The sequence below is a fragment of the Puntigrus tetrazona genome, chromosome 17, assembly GCF_018831695.1.
Source record: "Puntigrus tetrazona isolate hp1 chromosome 17, ASM1883169v1, whole genome shotgun sequence".
Lineage (NCBI taxonomy): Eukaryota > Metazoa > Chordata > Actinopteri > Cypriniformes > Cyprinidae > Puntigrus > Puntigrus tetrazona.
The window spans coordinates 22,204,496-22,221,677 of NC_056715.1; the positions used below are offsets into that span (position 1 = coordinate 22,204,496).

General features: G+C 35.5%; 1 protein-coding gene across 1 annotated transcript in view; it reads left to right on the plus strand.

Moving 5' to 3' along the window:
* alk (ALK receptor tyrosine kinase) overlaps positions 1-16,835 on the plus strand; it is a gene marked incomplete at its 3' end in the record, with an annotated part of 204,593 nt that extends 187,758 nt beyond the window's left edge. The window contains exon 4 of the mRNA XM_043262393.1: positions 16,633-16,835. Coding sequence (XP_043118328.1) covers positions 16,633-16,835 — 203 coding nt within the window. The remainder of the gene's footprint in view (positions 1-16,632) is intronic.
* Between the last annotated feature and the right edge of the window lie 347 nt (positions 16,836-17,182).

Genomic DNA, 17,182 nt, shown 5'->3' on the forward strand with positions numbered 1-17,182 from the left:
TATATATATATATATATATATATATATATATATATATATATATATATATATATATATATATATATATTTTTTTATTATTATTATTTATTTATGTTTTTTCCGACATTATTAACTTAGTATTAGATCAACTTTTTGAATCTAAGAAATGTAGTTAGAGGACAAGAGAGAAACAAACAAACAAACAAAAAGAAAGTTTTAATGGTACTTTATGCCTGTTTAAGGGACAGGGTCTTTCCTTTAACCCTCCTATGTTAAACTATTTCTCATTCTTCTCAGTTTTTCTTGTCTATATCAGGATGGCGCTGCTCGTTTGCATTACACATTTGCTTATAACCCCATGGTTAAGCTCCTTGCATTGAAGCCGATGGTAATTCAAATAAATGAGCATCCTTTTCCTTTTGTTGAGAAATGACTGGGCTGAGGCATTTGTCCCTCGGGTGTTGCTGGGTTGTTAAGAACCGATCAAACCCTGCCAGTATTTTCATGTTATCTACTAGAAAAGCGCTCAATATAAGCTATCATTTGTCTGTCTCCAGCTAACCTATTGCATGATCTGTGTGCTCGATTATAAGGGCACATGATACATGCGTTGTTGAATCTTTGTTTCTGTTCATGTGCATGTAAAATAGGGAGGACTCCAGGAAGAGAATTGGGCCCGGCATCCTAGAATCATTTCTCAGAGCTACTGTTTACTTCCACTTGACAATTTTGAGGCGTGAATAGTAGCGTGTCCCTTGGGTGTCCTATGGTTTATCAGCTGCATTTGTCTCGCTCCTCTTCTCCTTGAATCGACTGGAGATTTTAGTTTCAGATTTTCTACGTTTAATGGAGTAAAATTATAGATCACAGCACTTCAAAGTCCATAGCAATTAAAAAGTGCTGGCGTTTACATATTGTCTTTGAAGTTTTATACATATTATTATCACTGTTGCTGATGTTAAATGTTTTAGATATAATAAACCGTTTAAATATTTAAAAACATATAAAAACTGTTGTTTTAAAAATTAAGTATATAAGATGGCTGAACTGTGAGCGATCAGTAATTTAAAAATATATTTGTTAGAAAGAAAAAAAAATCCATCATCATTTATACACAGTGTGCAGTATATATGTACATTTATGTATTCGCAAACATAAAAATACTATATTAATGATCTGTCATTCAATAAGTCTATGGCTCCAGGATCTATAACTTGGAGATAATGGGGTCTGGAGCTGGATAATACTGCTACTAATGCTCTCAGGATCATCATAACTTGTTCATTATGGAGCTGTTTTCCTGAAACAGCAGAGTGTTCATTATATGAAAGAGCAGCAGAGGAGCTGTCAGTGCTGAATCAAGGACATATCTTTCAGAGTGGTACTGAGAAGCCTGTACACATAAGCAGTGCAGTGTTTGTGTTACTAAAATAGAATCACTTAAATCACTTTACACACAATTATATGAAATAATTCATTCAGCTCAGATGTGTTTAAATTGGCTTATTTATTTATTTATTTGTTTATTTAAAAAAAATAATAATACATCCCCATTTGATTTCCCCATTTATTTATTTATTTATTTATTTATTTATTTATTTATTTATTTATTTACAGGTCCCCACTGACTATTATTATTATTATTATTATTATTATTATTATTATTATTATTATTATTATTATTATTATTATTATTGTTGTTTTTGTTGTTGTTGTTATCATTATTATTGTTGTTGTTGTATTTGCTTTTAGACTAACTTAATAAAACAGGTTTCGATTTCTATTTTCTACACTTTACCAATGCAGAAGTGCACTTTAAATTAATGCTACGTTCATTCCAATTACTTCCCTTTGATTATGAAATAAGACTAGGCCATATTGGATCCCCGACCGATTTCGTGAGATGTTACCCTGTTTTGTCTTTAAACTACATAAGACTCAAAGTGGCTGTAACTGAGCTTTTAGAACGTTTGCAAGAAAGAGAAGAAATATAGCACTGCGGCAAGAGGCTGAAAGGTCACAGTTTCTCCTCCCGCCAGCCTCATTGGCCACACAGCTTTGTGGCTTTGGAGCATCTGCAAGCGAAGACGACCCCTGGTCTGCACCATTAGCAATGTATTTCTAAGGGTGGGCGACTGGCTCCACTTAAGAGTGGTTCATCTGTCTCCTCATAGCCTCTCGCTGCACTGGTGAATAATTAAACTTCTGGCTCAGTCAGCTGGCTAATTAAATCCGCCGTTGTTATGCGGGATGGCGAGGCGTCTGCCGCAGCCTCGGAGGAGGGAGCTGGAGCTATGAAGGAGGGATGGGGAATGATAAACACCACCCTAATTAATCTGTTCGCTTATTTGAATATTGCACATCTGGCCGGCATGGACGTAAGCTGTCGGTAACCGTGTCTTAAAATCACCATAGTCTGCGTTTAAGTGCGTTTGTGTGTGCGCAGCTGTGCCTACGGGAAACTGGCATGTGTAATCAAGTGGGAAACTTGTTGAGCATGACTGAATGTGGCGATAATGGTTTCCAATCAGTCGAAGACCATACTTCAAGATTTCCGCAGTGCCCTGCTGAGTCGAACACGCCTGATATGCACTTCGACACAAAAACTGCTATTTAGCTCTTCTAATTTGACATTTACGCAAAACATAAACACTCAATTTAGAGACATACCTGCATGCTGTGTTCTATAATATTAGTATCAGCGAACTCAGTCACCGTATAGAACAACGCGAATGCGCAAAGTACATCTGAAGCGTTTCTAAAGATGTAATAGAATCCAAAATGAGAGCCGGCCTTAAACTAAGGATACACTCTGCACCCACACCTCATTGAGTATATGCGGATTTATGAATATGCAAATTAGCCCCCACCTCCACTCATTCACACCAGCTCAGATCTGCTCCACTTACTCTCAGTTAGTAGATGTATAGTAAAAACTACGCAATGGCAGTGGCAGCGATAGATTATCGGTTATCGCTGTGTCATTCCATGGGAGTTTTGAGAATGAATCCTTGAGTGAATGTATTCAAATTACAGTGTAGAAAGCATGCAAAGAGCACTCGCCTTATAATCACTGAAAAGATGTCACTCATTTTAGAGTCCCAAAGTTCCATTACAATCACTAAAGCTCTTGCAGTACACTAAGAATATCTTATTTACATCGTGTCTAGTTCACTTGTATTTATTCATCTGTATTTTGGACATGCAGAACTCAACACTGAACCAGGCTGAGAACATTTGAGTGGTGAGTGGATTCCGACTGGCTTAAACTCCTCAGATTGGCCACGAAATTGATTCAATTAATCAAAACCACAAAAATGTGAATAGAAACCTTTAACCAGTCTCAGATATGAGAATATAAAAAAGCCTAGAATGGGATTGGGTAAATGTTTGTGACAGCAGGAAACGGGTGATTTTTTTTTTTTTTTTTTAAAAAGGACAATTTTAAGGAGAAAATACTCTGCAATGGTGTTGACAGATGGATTTGCACATGGTTTATCTTTAAGCACATTAAAACACCAGGTAGACATTTAAACCCCATTAAAACTTGATTTCACTGCAGAGGGTCTTTTTTAAGCAACGGCTTAAAACTCATCTTCTTTGTCAACATTTGACAGCGATCTAAAAAAATAAAAAAATCCCTCCTCTCTGTCTAGCTTGAACTCATCTGAACTGCGTCTCGAATTTGTATTACAAGCACTTCTTTGGGTTTATTTGCCTCTTTATGATGAACCACTCGCTCTATCCCTCAGTTGTAAGTTGCTTTGGATAAAAGCATCTGCTAAATGAAGAAATGTAACTGTGAATGTAAAATGGTAAACATAACAGACACTCAAGAGTATCAAGCGGTAAAACAAGAACAAGGTTCTTTATTAGTTCTTTATAAAGAGTGTCAGATGTTAGTTGTCATATTCTTATAATATGTGGATAATAATACAGTATGTGTAAGTAAGGCGTATATGATAAAGAAAAAGGATAAAGAAGGAAAATCTTTTAAAACAATCTTGTGCCATCGTTATATGTTTTGATTATTTCCTAGAAAGAAGTAAATAATAAAAGGTGAGATATATAAAATCTGTAGGTATGTATTTATTTATTTGGTTGTTTGTTTGTTTAAAATTTCATTCATTAAATAACCAATTAAACAAATGAACAAGCATAAAAAATTAACTTTAGTATCATTTCATTACCCCATAAGACTTCTTTCATTTGGCCTCATTCATTCATTCCTGCATTCGTTCATTGAAACTTCTGCCCGTTAACCTTATGCCATACGTCTATCAGTCTTTTAAGCTTTCTAAAACTTAATCTCATCATGTAATATCCTCCCGCGCATCACTGTGACATTCAAATGTCATTATTTGGATGCCTATTTATGATCCGTGTTTTAATATAAATATATTCCAATAAATCGCTCATATTGTCATTTTCGCCTACAGCCAAATCACAGCGGCGGACGTATTGTGTAAACAACATTAGCTTGTGTCATATTAGCAAAGGCGAAAGCTTTTGATTCAAAACTGGTGAATTTGTTAGTTCGTACTGTTTTCTAAGCTCCAGCACTCCATCTTTTTATTATTCCTTCGCTTCTCAACTCCCTGGATGGAGCATTTGTAAAATAATCTCTAATAGGGAAAGCGGAATAGAGAAGTTGGGTCTTTTTTTTTTTGACACAAATGGAGTTATTACGTGCTTTTAATGTAACCTAATCAGGTAATAACGGCACTCAGGAGGGGTGCAGCTCTCCAGTCATATTTCTTTTGTAGCTCTGTGCTTCTGTCGCTGGATAAATGGCCTAAACAGGACTTTCAGCTGGCTCCAGATCCGTCACTGCCGGAAACTAACAGAGGCCAAAGGTGTTTGTGCGGAGAGGGTCTCGCTAATTTATGGATTAATTCCTTTTTGTCTCCTCTACAAAGACAGCCAGTGATTTGTTTATATAATTTCACCGCCATCAGGTCTCTTTCTGCCTGTTTATCAAAGCGGTTTGGGTCAGCACTACCTGTCACCACCACTTTCATGTTCTTTATTACACCCGCTGTGACAATTTACACTCATCTTTGACAACCTGCCAAAAACGCACACAAGTGCACGCTCATTCAGTCAACTCATTGATATTTTTTGTACACGATCCGATTTTCCCGAAGTCAATTTCATTCTGCAAATGGAGCCTGGATAATTTTCTCTTGCATGACTCGGTTCATTTTTGCCTTTGTTTCTCATTGAACTTCTATAAATCACATTGACCAGCAACCGAAAAGACAAAAGACGCCTGGGCAAAGGAGCAGAACATTAAACACAATATTTTAATAAAGTAAATTTTTCATCCACAGTCATTTAGTCAAAGAAAGGTCTTTATTCTCAATTTCTTACTGCGATCAATGTGGAGCACAACTTTGGCCCTTCTCTGAAATCCCCATCATTGTATAATGTCACAGAAATCTAACCGAGAAGGCATATTACTTATTGATTTTATTTCTCATCCAAGAAATGGGGTGGGGGCCCACAGATTTTTATTTATTTTTATTTTCTTTCTTTCTGTTTTTTTCCTTTTCTTTCTACAACTGCAACTGGAAAAATAAATAAACAATGAAATAGGTAAGTAAGTAAAAATTAAAATAATGGTTGCTATATGGTATTTTATTTTCCAATTATTGATGAAAAGGTGGTCCACCAAGATAAATCTTTTCAAAATTTTTCATTTCTATGTATTTAGTTTAAATCTGCTTTACACAGCATACATATCATTAATTTTTGTTCATGATATACCATTGAATTTTCAAACCTTTTCCCCCTGTCCTTTTGATGCAGTGTGTTTTCTTGACCTTTTACTTTTCGCTCTTTTACAATTCTGACATTCTTCGTGACCTTTGAATGATTTGCTTTATGCAAAAGTATTGCGGGTTTTGTCTGAACGCGTTCTATGAAATAACATTTTACAAGGCAATTATGGTAATAACTATATTGGGAATGTAGAGACAAAGGAGAGGGAACAATTAGATTATCAGAGATAAAGAATTTTAATAAAGCTTTTTCGGTGGCCGCTGATTGGTGGCGCTTTTTGTGGGAGATGTGGAATCAATTTATCGCACATTATTTCTGCTTTCATTATCGAAACGTTGAAAGGAAATGGAACAAATTTACTTTTTGAGAAAATGTAGTTGTGGAGGGCAGCGATTAATTATAATCAATTATTACTAAATTAAATAATTGTTAAAGTTAATTAAGAGAGTTGAGAGTGACAACTAGATGTCACATGAGAGGAAAAAAAAAAAAAAAAAATATATATATATATATATATATATATATATATATATATATATATATATATATATATATATATATACATATACATATACACACATTATATATATATATATTTTAAAAAAAAAATATTCATTCAATAATCTATCCATCAATGCATTCATTCATGACAAAACAGAAAAACGTGACAAAGAAAAAGTATATAAACTATACTATAGTTGATAAAATGTTAATTTTTTGAACCTGTGTTCTGGGTTCAAGTAAACCCACAGTAAGCTGCAATTCTATAGACATTAAATCATCAAAGCTCTGTTGTTCAGTATATCACTTCACTATATTTTCTTGCCATGCGTCTGATTTAGTTTATATGCGTTTATGTGTGTGTGTGTGTGTTTTGTTTGTTTGTTTGTTTGTTTGTTTGTTTGAGTGAGAGGAGAATTGCAAGGAGGCTGTGATCATAAAGCAAATAAATAAAACACTTTTCATTGATCAACACTAGTGTTGCAGTGGATTCTGGGTAGTCCTGCTGTGAAACATCAAATCGCTGACAACAGTTCTGGTCGCTGTCAATCACACCCAGTGGGGCGAGATCTGGATTCGTATGGGCTTCAAATATATATTTTATTATTATTATTTTATTTTATTTTTTTAGAAATTTGAAATTGATTGATGTGATGTACTCACAATGTTGCTATGGACTTGAAACAGATGCTACATTAAAAATCCCCAGAAATAATTGTATTAATTTGTATTAATCTGCTGTAGACAATGGAAACAGATTGGCATCTGACTTAATTATGATTTTATTTGTTTTTTCTTTTTTGGTGTCGCGTTTCCACAAATTATCTAAAGACAGAATGCATTAATACAGCTAATTGAATTTGAGACCTCATCTTTGATGTGGTAAAAACAGAAACGCTTCAAGCAGCAGTATCTGTCAACAATAGCTGTCTTTTAATTTTTAGAAATGAATATGTCTTTGATGGCATCCTAGAGATCTGAACAACAAAGGTAACATTTTCCTCTCTCATAAGAAACGTTCAACCTACCAATCAATCAATCTCAACTTGGGTGCCTTATTTTTGTATTTTTAATTCATTTCATACTATCATCACAGTATGTGTGATACAATTCCATGCTATATAAACTATTCAATACAATACTTTATAAGCAAAATGAACTTCGATATAAATTGAGCACCTTATATGAAACTATTTTTAGTCAGGTTAACAGATGCAAACCTATTTTTTTAAGCTGTATTATTCTTGATTTATTTATTTTCCAAACATAAGGTCATACTATTATATGCATGCACCTTGTTGGTTTTAAAGAGAAGATATATGAGAGTGTGTAGTCTTTCGACAGAACTTTTTTGAGGATTTTTAGGGCGGCTTGTGTTTTTGTAACATCTCTGCTGCACTTTGTTCTTCTCCGTATGGCCTTTTTGTGGCATCAGAGAGCTGAGAGGAGATCAAAGTTCTGGTGTCGGTTGAGGAAATGTCAAAACAAAGAAAAGAAAGAATGAATCAAACAAACAGGTGCTCATGTTGCTGAGAGAGCACCGTGTTGTCTTATTAAGCAATGAGCAACGCCAGATCGTTGCCTTTACCGTCGTCATGTTCACTTACTGCTGGTTGATAAGATCTTCAGAAGCCTATGTTAGTTGATCATTGATTTGTTTGTTACATCATGTTTATTTTTTCTGACGGCAGTCATGAGTCCTGCAAATCACTGACTATTATATTTATCAATGTATTACACTAAAACCAACAGGCCACGTACATAACGCAGCTAAATGCAGTTTAGTATTTACCATTTAGTATTTTATGGGAATGACAAGTGCGAAGATTTTCCCAAAACCTGTTTTATGCAGTGTGTATTTTGACTCATTTGCGTTGCCAGATCTTTAAATAAATAAACACAAGTCAAATACACGAATACTGTGACCTGCACCTGATTGCTTTATTAACTCATAGCTGTACTTTAATAGTTGTGAGCCAAGCCAGGACCAATCAACAAACCTAAAGTCATAGCAACACTTCAAGTTTCTGAGCTGGGAAGTAGCCTTCTGAACATAAACTCTGTTGATGGTGGTTTAGTTTATCACTGAACATAATGACTCTTTGGTTGCTGTACAATTACTTTGGGTAAAAATAGCAGATAACAAGAATGTCGGTTGCCAGAATGCTGCTACGGCTAGCATCATGTCAGTCATTACGCTTTCAAGAGTACGCAGGCAAAATTGTAATTTTATAGGATTAACTCCCATATTAAAATGTGATTATCATTTTTGAAACTTTACAGTGTGTACGTGGCCACAGTGTACTGACACTATTATATTTAAATGACGTCGGTAGTTGAAAATTATAATAATATAAACAATTGCTATTTAACATCATTATTATATTGTAATCTGCCAACTAAAAAGGTAAAATTGCAAAAGATAAATAAATAAAGAGAAACAAATTGTTTTTGTAAAGATTTTGGGAGACATAATATATTAAAATTGTTTACTGGTTTCCCTGCTGTTCACCAGGATTGAAGAAAAGTGACTCGGGTTGGTATTCAGTGAAATAAACGTTTCTGTTGTTTGAATTTCTAAGAACGCAGAATGTTTTTCCCTGCTGTGTAGCCAACATTTAAGAAGCTAGTTCTCTCTGTGATGTTGTTGAGAGCAATAGTAAATTGTTTTGTCTCTAACCTGTGATAAATATGAATTTGTCACTAAGGTGCGTCCAAGTGTGTTGAAAAGTAACGTCACAGACCGAGTTCTATAACCATCATCATTTGAAGCTCAGAGTGAATAGCTTTTTCAAACACTTTGCATTTTTTCCCCCCTCAAATACATTAATGGTCTGTCCTCATCAGTTTTAGAGCTCTTTCATGTTTAACCCAGTGGCTCAAAGTGTGTGTAGGCTGCAGAAATGTGCTAGAATTACCGCTGTTCTGAGTAGCAGACCGTCTTGAGAGTATTTTGAATCATGCAAATGGACCTGGGTTACGGGCTTTGACCATGCGCTCTATATCCAGCGGCTTCACTTCACTGACAGTGTTTCAGTTCATCTCCATCTTTGGATTTTGTATGTTTTTCACATCTTGCTCTTGGTTTGGTTAACCTCCCAGAAGTCAGTGAAAAGTAAATGTAGGTCTAAGCACTGCTCTGTATTCCAGAACCATAAAACTTCCACTTTTGTGGATTTAAACTAGTTACTGGTTTAAAGACGTGGGCAGAGTTTCCCAAAGCACTTAGTAAAATCTTTGATAAGGCTAAAGTTGTACCAGGTTTCTCTCTGGTATGTTTCCCAAAAGCACTATTATGTAGGAAGTACAAAATACTTGTACATTGTGCATGTCTCAGAGCCTTGTAAGTTCATTATGTGCAAGTTTACAGTAAGAAACTATGATATGCAAAGAATTTATAGGAATGTATTTTGATTAGCTATGCATGAATAATGTTTAATCTAATTCCACTTTTTATTGAAATGTCTTTGTACATTTTTCTACCACTAAAATCACACTACTGTGATATCAGGTGTATATTTTTAACAGTATCTTTTGACATTTGTTGACAATTTCACGATTTGTCACTTATGTATTTATTTATTGTTCAAGAAAACATCAAAATCTAAAGTTAAGAATTTGTAATATTATTTAGAATGATTATGACTTGAAATGTATTTCAATTGTTTGTTTATGACTTAAAGGTTCATAAACAAACAATTGTTTTAAAAATACATGTTGAATGAATGAATGGAACAAGATGGAACAAACAAATTCATTAATTTGTTTTCAGTAAATCAAATGGTGCAATTAATGATTTGTAACGCAGAGACCTAGGATGCATTACGCAGTTTTAACACAGTGTACCTCTGATATTAAATTAACTCTTATGAAAATGTACTGCATGCCATTAAGTTATTAAAATGGCATGTCTTCATATAATGAATCATATAGCTACATGTCTCTTCACTGCTGTTTTTAACTTGATCTGCAAGGCGGCGATGGGTGCACGTTCAATAAAAAAATTGAAAAGCATTCAACTGCGTCATACATGCCCTCCATACTCCAGATGTGTGCACTGAACTGAGACTGATTCACTGCTGCGGGTGTGTGAGCTGAGCCATTGAGTCCTAAAGAAAATCCTGTGGAAAGAAAGAACAGTTTAAATATATATATATATATATATATATATATATATATATATATATATATATATATATATATATATATATATATATATATATATATATATATCCTTGTATTTAGCTAATGACCGTCACATTTGTAAAAAAGTGTTTCATTATCACACAATACATATCACACTTTGAAAGTTCCTAATATTACATTTAAGAGTCACACTTTAATTGAAAAATTGAAGAGCCACCAAAAGCTTTAATCTGTTCTGTAGTCACTGAAGCCTTCCTTCCTTCCTTTATTCCACAGTACTGAAACATTTAAGAAATTCCTAAAATAATTATATATATATATATATATATATATATATATATATATATATATATTTTTTTTTTTTTTTTTTTTTTTTTTTTTGTTCCAAGTAATATTGATCAAACTACAGTTGGGTTGTTTTGATTAAGTAATAACTTAAACAAGTACAGACACCACAGCACAGGCCATTTCTCCGCTTTCCAGAATCAAGACACAATCAGTTCAGAATACTCCCATGTAGTCTGTCTCTATCGCCACAAGTCTTCACCAGGTGTGTGGCAGCAGTGTTCAGGTATTTCTGTACCTGCATGACTGGCTACTTTGCTCTCACTCCGGGAAGCAGGCAGTGGTGGAAATCACACAGCTGCTCTCCCATATTGCCCGGCTGGGCCTGGCTATGCTTTTAAGCAAGAGCCAGTTAGCTCCAACTCAGTTGGTGAAGTTCATATGTGTGATTCGGGACTCACACTCGGACAATGGGATTCCCAGCAAAAAAGGGCAGCATATAAACACCTTGGATCTGCGAGTGGTGTTACTGCCAGCGAAACACATCCAGGGGTACAAGATCCGGCCAGTCTTTTCAAAATCACAGGAACTGTTGACATGGACTTTTCTTTGGTTTGTAAGTATCAATGGCATGCACATCCCGGGCGTAAAAAAAAAATGTGCGGCAGATTTTTGTCATACCGCAGTCTCAACTTAGAGGTGGTGTAAATTATATGGCAGCCATTTGGCAGAGCAATGTCGACCCAGTGGCTCCTCTGGTTTTCACTTGAAAATGAATCCAGTCCTCTGGGTCAGGAAGCTCTAAGCTCTAGTCCACGACTGGCCAGATCAGTTACTGTATGCCTTTCCCCCAGTTCCACTAATTTTATCAACTGTTCACAGGGTCCTTCAGGGACATCACAGACTATTGCCGTGGAGCCTTCCCAGGAGGAAGGATCTCCTCCACCAGTTGGGAGGTCACAGTTTGCAGCTCTGTGTTTGGCCTCTTAAAAAAGATTATGAAAGTTTGTGATCATGATGTTCAGTAGGCTATAATGAATTCTAGGACCCCTACCTCCACATGTGCTTATGCTTACAGGTAGGTAAATTCTTCTTTGACTGGTGTAGAATGCAAAGAGATTCCCTGGAAGTATGTCCGGTCCCCTTGGTGTTATGGTATTCACAATCTCTGCTGGAGGATAATCAGGCAGCTTCTACCGTCAAAGTTTATGTAGCTGCAATTTCAGCACATCATGTACAAATAGATGGGCAGCCATTGGAATCTCATGACTTGGTTACTCAATTCCTTAGAGGTGTGCAGTGACTCCTCTAAACATTGACATACCCTCATGGGACTTGAGCCTTGTCTTGAAGTCTCTTACATTACCTCCATCTGAACCTTTGGAGCACAGTGACTTGAAGAGGCTTTTAACTTGAAGCTTTTATCTTAGTCATTACGTCAGCTAAACATGTGAGTAAGCTCGACACATTATCAGTTATTTCAACCTGTGGCACTGGAATGCAGATGGTTTGGTAGTAAAGTTGTGGCCGAACCCAGCATTTATCCCCAAGAGGCTTTCTGCCCTGTTTACAAATTAGGCAATTCAGCTGGCAGTATTCAATCCTCCAAGTTCTATTCACAAGAAGGAAATGGACTTCAACTTCTAAGAGGTAAACAGGACCTTGTGGTTATAAGTCAGCACTGCCTCTGGTGGTCAGAAAGAATGAAATAAAATGTGAGTTATGAATGTAACAGTGGTTCTATGAGACAGAGCTTTCTGTCACTCACAGTCGGGGTGAGAAGATTCCACTGGGACAGTCTGCAAGAAGTCAAGGAGTAAATAGGGGAGGACCCTGACATAACCTGGTTACGAGGGACTTTGTTTATGTTAGACTTGATCTGTAGATTTGCAATGAGATAACATCCAGTGTGAAGCACTGCCTCTGGTGGTCAGTTACAATCATAACGTTCGTTCCATAATTGTCTTTATAATTGCTCTCATGGTATTTTGATAGTAATACAACTATCGGTTCCTCCAGGCAGCGCCGCTACTAAAAAGTGATTGACAGCTTCTGCAATTAAATGTGAGCGTGATGCCTTGAAAATGGATAATATAGTTTTTTTGTTTGTTTTTGACAAACTGTGTTTAGTGATTAGATTGAAACTTCATAAACGTACTCTTCATAAATGCTGTGTTATGAGGCATTACAGGCATGAAAAGAGACCAATGAGACCAATTACCATGGATTAGCATCAAGCAAAGGAGGGGTATTGTTTGAGAGTCATTTAAAAATAAATGACATAATTATAAGACAGTTAAAATGTCTTTTTGTTTTTTCTGACATTGTATAAATGTAAACACCAAAATATAAACCTTTCATAACCCATAACAGCGGCATTTTGAAAATAAAATTGAGAGAATATAAAAGTGTAAGAATATGAAACTTTTTAGTGTAACAAATGAGCGTAAAACATATCATTTAAGATTATATAGGGAATTTGAACAGAATCAGTTTTATGGCTGATCACTGAGTCGGTCAGCGATTCACAGAGAATGAGCCACATACTCTGCACTGGATTAAAATGTAAAACACTATTTGCACATTTGCATCAGCAGTTTAAGACATTACATTAAGCACAAAACACAAGATACTTGACTTTTCAAGATAAATACGACTTTATTGGATAAATCGAAGACATATAAATTAATCTAACACATAAACACGCACACTCAGACATTTATACAAGTTGCATGAAGATAGAAAAGGAGGAAAAAGATTCAAGAGAAATCCTAAGATTATTGCAATATAGACCTGAACAACCATCACTCACTTATTTAAGCCTTGGACTGGGTTATTCAATGAGGTTAAAATTTATATTAAATTCACCAGTTCAGCATGAATCTGGAGGTTTTTACTTGTGTTGCATTTGTGTTACGGGATTCCCTTTGTTGTCCTCATTGCAGAAAGGGGTTTTCCGATGTTGCTGCTTGGCCTGAAGGTCAGCAGCCATTGAAGTCTTGGAAGTTAATGGTTGGGTGTTGGCTGAAGTTGTGGACCGATTAAAGTTTTGATGCGAGTGCAGTCAGAGACTCAGGCAGGCAAAACTTAACTTACATGAAACACCCACAGAAAGAAAAGAAAACTAAAGCAAAGAAATAAAAGTAACGACACTAGGTGGGTTTTCTTCTCACTGTGGTTGTAGAAGTGAGAATGCAGGCCGAAGAATGCTGGAATGGCTTTCAAAGAACATAAAAAGTGATTTTAACTGCACACTCACATGCTTATGAAGAAGACCGCTTGTGCGTATGACTGACTTGACTTTTATGCTTTTATGATGCAGGATTAATGTAAACACAACCCAACATTGTTTTAAACCTTTTTTAACTTTATGAATGATTAGTTTAAGTGCTGTGCGTATAAGGAACTGAAACTGTTTTTAAAATATGTGATGCCATCTGCTATTAAAATGAAGCTCAGAATCGATTCAATGGAGAATTGCATTAGATTCATCAATTTATCATTACAACCCTATCAAGAATGTGGTACATTTGACTAAGTATTGATTGGGAACCACCCAGTGAAGCCATTAGCTTGTGAGTTCTATCATGGGTGTACATATGATGGTCATGCATCTCCTTCCTAAATTGGGATTATCAATAAGCAATCCTTTGTGTTAATTTTGCAAGAAGGTCTGTGAAAGAGTTGGTTGGATATGCTTGCTTCAGGCTGCCTGACCCTACGGTCTTATTTACAACATCCTGTTGTTTTGTCCTGGGCCTCTTCGTGAAATTGCGGCTCCTTGTGTTTCAGCGTTCTGATAGTATTTTAAATTCTGATGCGCTTTGATGCTCTACACTAGAAACCACCAAAATGTTATTTTATGTGTCAATAGGTCAATTGATACTGTGTCCTGAAACTCAGAACACCACCTACCGTATAATATTTCATGTTGATTCATTGTAGCTGGGGATTTTAAAACATGACTTTTGTATGCTACATAAGAACAGTTGAATGTGTTTTAGGAAAATGCAGTTTTATTTTCTACACCAGCCACAACTGCTGGCCAAAATACATGCCTACAGGCCAAAATTTGATCCATAAACTTCTTCAAAGCACAAAACACTAAGAATTTCAAGTGAGGCATTGAAAATCGCTGTCAGTCAGTGAGCAGCAAGTGTTTGGTTTTGTTCTGCTTTCAGCGAGGGCTAAAGTGGTATTCAAAAGTTAAGGAAGCCTTAGTCAAATTACATGCTTAGTTGATTTTCTAAGTGAGAAGAAGTTAGCACAACCCCTGCTGTGACCATATTTAAACTTGATACACTTCATTGAATTTTAAAAAACTGTTAAAAAAGAGAGAACAAATCTGTTTAATAATACACTTTTTAACAGAAATCAAAGCCTCAAGTGTGCTGTAGTCAGTTATAGAAACAGGCTCTCTATTATTACTTACCTCTTTGCAAATGCACAACATGTTTAAGATATGCCTAAAGAAATCTGAACAATCAAGGGCTTGTGAAAGCCATTTAGCCTAGACTTTAATGAAATATTTAATTAATGTAAAATTTATTTTAAAAAAATAATTACAGAAAATTATGCAACAGTTTTGTGCATTTATGTATAATTTATAAAAAAATCTGAATGTATATGGAATGCTTTTCATGTATTAATTAATCTTTAATATTTAGAGCACTATTTATTTTTATTTTTTCATCCCTTAAGTGACGTCTAGAAATTTCTCTTAGTTTCTCTGGAAAGCTGCAACACCCAAAAATATGATGCTATAACCAATCTTTGCTGGATACAGATAACTCTGTGAATAATGAAAATGCTACATTCCGGGACATTTTTCCTCATATTTTATTGTATTTTTTTCCTGATGTTGTTTTCATTCCTTTTCTATCAAAAGAAGGTCTCTTTTGTCTTTTTCCGTGCTCTGGCCCTGTGGAAAATTTCCTGATTGAGGGAGCTGAATGAGGCTGTTGAGAGGGAGGACTCTAAATCAAAGCCCACAGACAGAGCTTTGATTTCTCTCCTCTCTTTCATTATTTATTTCGTTTTCCTCTGGTGTGTTGTCATTTTCCCCCCTCACTCATCTATTTTGGCTCTACATGGGCTCACTGTCGGCTGCCTGGGCCACGGATCTGCGAATTTCACTTTCACACATACTCTTACAATCCAGATACCCGCAGACTTTGAGACATGTACAGAGATGGCATGAAGAGGAAACAGGCCACTTGTTAAAAATGCATGGGAGAAATCGCAAAGAGGACATCCGTATAAAAGAAAGCCTTGCCTCTTTAAGAAGCCTCTTTAAGAAGCTTGTCACTTCATTGCCTAATCGTTGCTAGACCAACCAGAAAAAATAAAATAAAATAATACATAAATAATAATAATAAAAAAATGCCTTTAGCCAAATAAGTTTGAGCTACATATCTAATTCATTAAATGCATCTCAGATTTTTCTCCTGAGAAAAATGTCCCCAGCAGTGTCGTTAGAATTTCAGAAATCTTAATGTCTCAGATTGCTCCGATTTTAAAAAGACTCAAACCATGTATTGCATCAGCATGTTGCGTCTATATTCTTTATCCTAATGAATTTCATGTGTCTGACTCGATTTTAGGTACTTTTAACTTCTACTTTCTTTTAAACTTTATTTTAGAAGTTGTACTTTTAAAACATGAAAAGGTAAAATGAGTAAAAAAATGTTAAACTTACTTTTTACGTTATACAATAAGTGCATTACTTAGAAAAATAGATTATCGCATTAGTTAAAAATGTTCATGTTAAGTAGAAGTCTAATTCTAAGAAAGTCATCAAAATATATACTTCAACATAGCTGAGAACTCAGTTTCAAAAACAAAAAAAATCTGAAGAATATGTGTTGGAACAGTGCAGATTTTGAAGTCTTTTGCTCTTTGGCATAAATGTATCTTTCTCTTTGTTTGTTTCTCCAGGGCGATTTCTCACAGTGAATGGCTCAGCTCTGACGGGGCCATGGGTTCTGAGCCCTTGGCTCACGTACCACCCATCGGCCCTGTGGTCTGGATATCACAGTGCTTTTGCACCCCGGGCAGAGTGGACGGTACACTGTCTGGCTCATCGAGAGGGACAAGCCACCGCTTGCTCTCCTCACCACCGAGCACCCTCATGTCGTTGGGTGAGTTTGCCAAAGGCAACATTCTCATATTCAGAGAAGATGTTACTCAACTCTTGAACCTTGTGACACTGAATCTGATCTACACAACACTATGCAGCAAAGACCTTTTGCTTTGAGTGCAGTTAATGCGCAGGTTAAAGCTTAACTATTGAATCTTGGCAGTAATTTGTTGCTACAGTGCTAACAAGCCAAAATTATTCTTTTTTTTCTGCAAGTTTATCCAAATAATTCAGCTTGAGTCCCTTAATGTGCATTCAGTACAATATTATACATATATATATATATATATATATATATATATATATATATATATATATATATATATATATATGTATGTATACTTTTTA